This window comes from Nannospalax galili, unplaced genomic scaffold, assembly GCF_000622305.1.
Source record: "Nannospalax galili isolate Female #2095 unplaced genomic scaffold, S.galili_v1.0 scaffold816, whole genome shotgun sequence".
Taxonomy (NCBI): Eukaryota; Metazoa; Chordata; class Mammalia; order Rodentia; family Spalacidae; genus Nannospalax; species Nannospalax galili.
This window is the reverse complement of record NW_008338116.1, coordinates 394,404-402,261: the sequence shown is the minus strand read 5'-3', so window position 1 is coordinate 402,261 and position 7,858 is coordinate 394,404. Positions and strand designations below refer to the sequence as shown.

The 7,858-nt window shown below is 37.6% G+C and overlaps 1 protein-coding gene across 3 annotated transcripts in view; it reads left to right on the top strand.

The window, feature by feature from the left end:
- Brms1l (BRMS1 like transcriptional repressor) overlaps nucleotides 1–5,590 on the top strand; it is a 35,303-nt gene extending 29,713 nt beyond the window's left edge. Inside the window, exons 9-10 of one of the 3 annotated variants that reach the window (XM_008832905.3) lie at nucleotides 2,071–2,197; nucleotides 4,037–5,590. In XM_008832905.3, the coding sequence (XP_008831127.1) occupies nucleotides 2,071–2,197; nucleotides 4,037–4,154 (245 nt within the window). In that variant the 3' untranslated portion in view covers nucleotides 4,155–5,590. Of the gene's footprint in view, nucleotides 1–2,049; nucleotides 2,198–4,036 lie in introns of all 3 variants that reach the window. The other 2 variants (XM_029563442.1, XM_008832904.3) reach the window with 2 other exon arrangements.
- The last annotated feature ends 2,268 nt before the right edge of the window (nucleotides 5,591–7,858 follow it).

The window sequence follows — 7,858 nt, the reverse complement described above, 5'->3', positions numbered from 1 at the left end:
GTCTTTTTGAGACAGGGTCTCCCTGTAGCCCCAGCTGTCCTAGAACTCACTATGTAGACCAGGCTGGCTTTGAACTCACAGAGATCCACCTGCCTCTGCCTCCCAAGTGCTGGGATTAAAGGCATGAGCCACCACACCCGGCTAAGAATAGGAATTTCTTATTTCAGTAAAGTATCTTTAACAGATTGATTTCCATTTTTCCTTTAATAATTTCTTTAAACTTCAGGAAATTCACCAGTATTGTACTTAAGTACTGCCCTTGACAATTACTGGAGGGCAACAAATGCTTAAATGTATAGAACATTTTTGGGTCATAGATTTCTTTTTTGGCATGTGTCTGCGTGTGTGGATATTCACGTGTGTGGATGCATGTACACACCTCTGTGCATGTGGAGGCTACAGGCTGGCATTGAGAATCTTCCTCCATTGATCTTCACTTTACTTATGGGGCAGAGTCTCTTGCTGAGTTCAGAGCTTGAAAATGCTGGCTAGTCTAGCTGACCAGACCCTGTCTCTGCCTCCTGAGTGCTGGAATCACAGGTAGCTGCCGTGCCTGCCTGGCTTTTTCCTTCCTCATGCTTGTGCAGGTCTGTGCCCACTGACCTGTCTCCCCAGGTTCTTTTGAACATCAGTTGAATGACTCCTCCAGCCCGCTTTCTTTAGCATTTCTTCCTAACATTTACCTCCACTCGTACCTTTATTTTTATTTTCCATGTGTATGAATGGAGTGCCTGCGTGTAAGTGCACCTGTGTCACGCGGTGCCTGTGGAGGACAGAAGAGGGCATTGGATCCCCTGGAACTGGAGTTACGGATGTTGTTAGCTGACTTGTAGGTGCTGGGGTTCAAACCCAGGTCCTCTGCAAGAGCAGCCAGTGCTCTTAACCACTGAGCCATCTCTCCAGCCCCTGTACATTTTATTTTTAAGAATGAAGAAAACAATCCCACAATTAGAAATATATTGTTGAGCATGTGTGAGGCATGTGTAGGATGTATGTGTGTGATTAGAAATGCACATGTACTGTGGCATATGTGTAGAGGTAAGAGGATAACTCTTGGGAGTTGGTTCTCTCCTTACACTGGGAGTTCTGGGGATTGAAGTCAGGTCATCAGGCTTATGCAGCAAGTGTTTTCCCCCACTGAACCATCTCACTGGCCCCGTTTGTACTTTTTAATTAACTGTTTACTTATTTGTCTCCTGGCTAGATTATAAACTCCACGAAGGCTAGCACCATATCTCTTTTAGTTTTATTCCTCAGCATCCAGCACAGCTCCTTGTAAATAGGAAGTGCCCAGACATTTAATGACTGAAGGACTAAAACACAAATACCCATGTGCTGATTCACTACCTTTGAGATAGTAGACACTGTTCAGGGTTCTTAAGGTACAAGGGAGAATGAAGTGAATGTTCTGGAGCCTCCTTTCAAGAGCTGGAATCATATGCATGGTAATAAGTTAGTACCAGATGATAATAGATATTGTGAAGTAAGTGTAAAGCTGTGGTGCTGCTCTACTGAGGAGTGGCGTGTGAATGACACGTGAATGATGCACTTACTGTGTGGTAGGATGTGAGCAATGCCTTCCCATAGGAACATGTTTTCCCTACATTAGTTTATCTAATGCCAAAACATTGCTGGAAGTTAGAAATGGAAATTAGGATAATTGAAGTTCTGGGAATTTCTCAGAATATACGTTGAATTCGTCTTCTTTCTAAGTCTCAGATACCTGATGGGAGGAAATATGGAAAGTATAATTTTCAGTAGGAATATGACAATTTATATTTTCAGGACTACTTAAAAATAGTGCTAGTAACTAATAATGTACCTATCTATCCTCTTAGTATTTTTTTCATTAATCAGTAATTCACTGACTATTTCTTGACTTTGTATTAAGAACAAAGCACTATATCAAAAAGTGAGAAATACTCTTGTTTTTTATGAGATTTCAGGATTGCTATGTGAGAGTATTTTAAATATTTTCCCATACCCATATGCATGCATGGATTGCTGTTGTCTTGAAATTGTTCTGACAATGTCTTATTAATGTAACAGTTTTTGAACTGATCCCCTTAGCACCTGTGAAACTGGAAAAGCATCTGCACAGTGCTCGGTCTGAAGAGGGAAGACTGTATTATGATGGCGAGTGGTATATACGGGGACAAACAATATGTATTGATAAGAAAGACGAATGCCCTACAAGGTAAGAAGCTTTCAGTTGTTTCATTGCTGCTCGGAGTTGCTGTTACAGTCTTGCTCTCAATCCATATTTGCAGCCTCCATAGGATGTTTGTAATGCATCGTTAGTTCCTGTGGGTCTCTTTTTCACTTGACATATGATTTGATTACCTGTGTGCACAATTGTTAATATTTTTTTTTTGTCTTTTTGAGACAGGGTCTCCCTGTAGCTCCAGCTGGCCTTGAACTCAAAGAGATCTGCCTGCCTTGCCTCCCAAGTGCCTTTTGAAAATATTAATGAATTAATTGCTTTAATTATTCCTGTAATTTAAGATTTAATTCTCAGAGTAGCAACCTTCTGTACTAAGAAAATACCCTTTTCCAGGTAACAGCATTTGAGTTTAGTTTGAGTGCTTATTTTACAAGTTTAATTGGATTATGATTTCATGTTTAAAATTTTAGTTTTCAAGAGCATCTGCACAGTCTCTTTTCTCACAGACGTTCATTGAGCTATTATAATTATGATTCTGCCTGATACCCCCGGATTCTTCTCCTGTTTTATTGGTTTTGAGACATTTTACTAATAGCATTAATAAGTTTAAAAGAGATGGGCGGCATAAAAGATGATAAAACATAAATACAATTTTAAATAGACTATGTTTTTTTCTAAAATTTTCTAAATTTTAGTAATACCAGAAAAAAAATTAGTACCATAAGTGATCTGGCACTGGGAATTAAAGGTTCATATTTAAAATATTTTCTATAGTCAAGGCTAATAAGAGTAGAGGTTATAATACCATGTAAATCATGGTTTTAGGTCCATTGTCTCTTTTGGAGGTTGAAGTGAGTATGGAGTAGGGATGGTGTTCACTTATAACAATCAGTAACTCATTTAACAAGGAGATATGTGCTGCTGGGCATTTTCAGCAGTTGTACAAGCACCATAGATCACACTTCCACAATGTGGATGGCATAGGCCAGTCACAGAATGTAGCCTCTTGATGCAATCAAGAGATGAGGTGAACATGAGCTGTATAGTGCTTTATGGTAAACCGTTTTTTAAAAATAATTGGAAGGAATATATTCTAAAACTATGACAAAAACTATAGTTCAGTAAAGACCTGGGGGTGTAGATCAGTGGTAGAGAGCTTGCCTGCCCTGCAGTAGGCTCTGGGTTCAGTCTGCAGCACTGGAGGAAAAAAAATGTATAGAAGTGCGTAGGCAGGTAACAAAGTGTTTATTATTCTTGTCAAGTATTAGGCCTGGTCTGTAATTGTATGTGCTCTGCTTTTCTATGACTGGCAGCACATTATGTTGTACCAGTATCATCACAAGCATGTAAGTAATGCACTGTGGTGCGGTGTTTTGACAAATACAGCCTAACCAAGAATGTTTTAGCTCCAGTGTTATCTAATGGAGCCACTGCTGTATATGCAGTCCATCACTGATCCAAAATGTTGTTATGCAGTGCATGGCTGCAGTTCCAATAGAAGGTAAAGTTACCAACTTTATTAAATATTGATGAATGTGATACTTTGTATTTCATGTCCTGCTGATAGTGCAGCTTTCTGGTAAATGCCATTCTTATACCTGAATCTACTCTCCAGCCTTTTGATTTTATAACTAGTAGTCTAAAATGAGATTAGTGAGAACCTTGCACGGTTGTGTGTGCCCTTAATATCACAGCACTCAGAAGGCTGAGGCAGAAGAAAGGTAAGCCAAAGCCAAGCTGGGATAAATAGCGAGACCGTATCTCAGAAGAGAAAAGGGGTTGGGGAGAGCAACAATAATAAATAATAATAAAATAAGTAAAACAAAGCGAACCACATTGTAATTCATTCACTCTTTTTTTCCCCCCTTTTAGTGCTGTAATTACAACAATTAACCATGATGAAGTTTGGTTTAAGAGGCCTGATGGAAGCAAATCTAAGCTTTACATTTCACAGCTACAGAAAGGAAAATATTCAATTAAACATTTGTAATCATGATTTAAGTGTTATCTAAATCTACCTTATTAGTGTTACCAAGTGTAATGTGCCATGAAAGTAAAAGAATGTATCCAGTAACTTAATAGTCTCAGAAAATCATGAGAGACTGTGTATTTGTAGGTAATACTCTAAGTAGACCTCATATTGCTATGCCATTAAAAGAAACAGTAATAAAAATTTAATCATGACCGTTACATTTATTTGCCTCTTAGGTCCAGTGGCCAGCAGGTGTATTTGGTAGGTATTTCTTTCTAAAATGTGTTTTTTATGTTTTAAGTGTGTGAATGTATCTCATCTTCAGTCAACTACAGCTACAGTTAACTGCAGTTTTTAAATTTCTGTCTTTGTCACTCACTACCTTTGTAAATAAGACGGATAAAATGTTTCCAAAACTTGATTTGTATTAGTACAGAGTATGTATGAGTATATATGGCATTGACAGCTCACTTAGAACTGATATCCTAACCTTACAATCTTGTTTTACTCAAAATTAAACTATTGGGTTTGAAGTGAAAGGAGCACTTTGGTAGACTAGTTTTCCTTCTTCTCTTCCTTGATTGTATGGTGGTAACCTATTTTTACAAATTATACTCTATGTTAGTAAGTAAAATTAGTGTCAAGCATGGACACATTCTCTGTATTTCTTGTGACTGTTTGGAGGGCAGGTGCCTACACCTGGTATTTATGATGTAGGAAGTATGTGAGCAGTGACTGACATGACTGTGTGGCACTTGCTCTACATGTCTGATCTTTTGGAAAAGGTTTTAGTAAGTATTTTCCAGAGGCAAACCTAGATCCTTGTTCTAACTTTATTGCTAGGGTGAAATAGACATGGATGATTCCCTTGAATCTACTCCCAAATTGATATTTTTTTAATCTTTGGTGTTTTTACACTTTAAGAGCATTTGGTGCAATCTAGAAAATGTTGGCCTCCCTTCTCTAAGCCACCTTCAAAATAAACTTCCAAAGGCTCTGAACTGCGCAAAGAATTGAAGCGCTCAATGTGACAGCGCAGTTGGCATAGTATGTGTTTAAGGTACAACCAAACCAAGTATTCCTGGTGGTCTTGTGCACTTTAATTTCTGTTATAATGATATTCAGGAGGATGAGGAGGAAATTTATTTGTTAACACTTAGTACAGGAATATCTGCATGATTCCGTTAGTTTCTTAACAATTTTACCTCTGCAAACTTCGTCCTGTGCAGATCACTACTTCACAATTGCCAAATTGTATACCATTTGACTTTTGAAATTCAGTATCAGCATTGTTATGCTGCTTTGTTCTGTTTCTGATCAACCTTCGCAGGTGTATATAACATCATAATCCAATAGTATTTGACAGTACTTATGTATACAATGTTTGATAAGCATTTTTAATGAGATTGTATTTTTAAATTGAGTATGTAATAAAAAGATGTGTTTGAGTGTCATTTGTAGTGTTGTATATTACTTACGCATATTTAGCTGTTTAGAAGCTGTCCATTTCTTGGAGGGATTTGAGCCAGTTGACATGATAGGTACACAGTACTGTGCACAGGCTCTGCTTCCCTAACTCAGCTCAACCTCCATAGGGCTTATGTAGGTGTTTGACACAGCTGAGTTACACTTTAACAAGTGTATGCTGTTTTGAAATTCTAGCCAGAAAATCAGCATTTTAAAGACTGATTTAGTACACTTACCATGAAAACATTAATATTTATATCACATTTACCATTCCTCCATAGTATTGATTGAGCTAGGCATGGTGCTACACAACTTTAATCTCAGCACTTGGGAGGCAGGGACAGGTAGATCTCTGTGAAATCGAGGCCAGCCTGGTACTACATAGTGAGTTCCAGGCCAGCTGGGGCTACAGGAGACCTGTTTAAAAATTTGTTTTAAAAGATTGAGGTAAGCATGTGCTTGTCAATGATCTAAAGTGCTGTAAAACACTTTGCTGTAGTTTCCCATTAATCTTTTGGTCATGACATTTACTTTGGACAACTGCTGGAAACCCTGAAGTATGAAATACCAACCACTGCTATGCTTTGTCTGCGATGGGCTTCTCACCATCAGTTTTTCCCACAGCTCCTGCTTCATGTTTAGCCTACATTGCTCTGTCATTTCCCATGTAAGACAAAGTATCCCAACCATGACTTAATTCACCAGGAAACATTAATTACCAGTGAACATTAATGGAGTAAACTTATTTCTCTCTTTTCTCTTGGTTCATATTGGTGGGCTAGACACAAGTAATCTAAGTTCCATTTTCAATAAAAGTTATTCTTGCTGGTGTGGTGACACACCTGTACCCCAGGGAAGTAGAGACAGATCAGGAGGCCAAGACCAGCCTGGGCTATATAGTTTGGGGCCAGCCTGGGCTATATGAAACCTTATTTAAAATAAAAATCTAAAAATAAAATGAAAATTATGTTTTGGTGTGTGTGTTGTTTCTTAGGGTTCCACCTATAGAGCCATCTTTGTATATAACTCCTCATTTGTAATTGTTTAAGAATAGGGAAGTTGACTGTTATTTCTAAGAATTTTGCTTTTGTATCCAGTAAGTCCAGTACTATAAAATTGAATGAAAATGAGTTTCTTTTAAGGAAAGTGGATAAAAGGATAAAGGTTGAATAAATACATTAGATTCTTAAAGTATCTTGCCAAATTTAAATGTAAACTATCTTATTTTCTAAAGATGAAGAGATCTAAATACTGAAAAAGAGCATGAAAGCTCAGAATAGAGGTAGAGAAGGTGTGTGTACCTTATTGTCCTTATGGATGAGCTACAGGAATCATGGTTGCTGCCTTCTGTGGGATTCGGTGGACAGTTCCCTATTGGTCATTGTGGGACACTGTCTTGCTCTCCCATAGCCTCCTTCTGAGTGTTTTTTTTTGGGGGGGGATTTATTTTATTTTTATTATGTGTATGTGTGTGTGAATCTGACTGAATGCCATTTGTGTGAAGGTACCTGTGGAGTTCAGAAGAGGGTGTTGGATCCCATAGAGCTGGAGTTACAGGTGGTTGTGGGCCTTCTGTGTGGTTGCTGAACTTGGGTTCTCTGGAAGAGCAGCAAGTACTCTTAACCACTGATCCATCTGCCCATACTCCTCCTGGGTTCTTTCTAGATTGTGTATCTTGCCATGGCTAATTTATTGGAACAGTGTGGTCCTTGACTAATGACAACCAGTGATAGAAATACTTATATTTTTGAGTGCCTACCATGTACCATGACCTATATATTTATATATATTTAATATATTTATATGTATTTAATGTATAATCTGAAAGTCATTAACATTTGCATGTTCAAAACAAAATCAACATAAATATAAGAATTCTGACATGTTACTCTTTACCTGACTGCAATATGATGGGAATGTTTAAAACAGACTCAGATTCAAATTACTTATTTTTCAGAAAAATATGTTTCTGTAGAAAGTTAAAATTTCTAAGTGTAGAACATCTTTTCTCTAGAAGTTGAAACTAGTATTATTCTCTTTCAAGAAACATTTTATTAAAGAAAGGTCAAGAGAACTTAGGTAGCAACGCTTTTCAGAGTTCATTTCCCTTTTCTATTTTTCTATTTCTAATATAGGTTTGAGGTGGGTAACCTCACCAGGAGATTGCTGTAGTCTTCTGAAAGAGAATTACTATCATTTCTAGTTTAGAAGCAGGTCATAAGATACCCTTTCATCTCTGCTGCTAAAGATGAAAA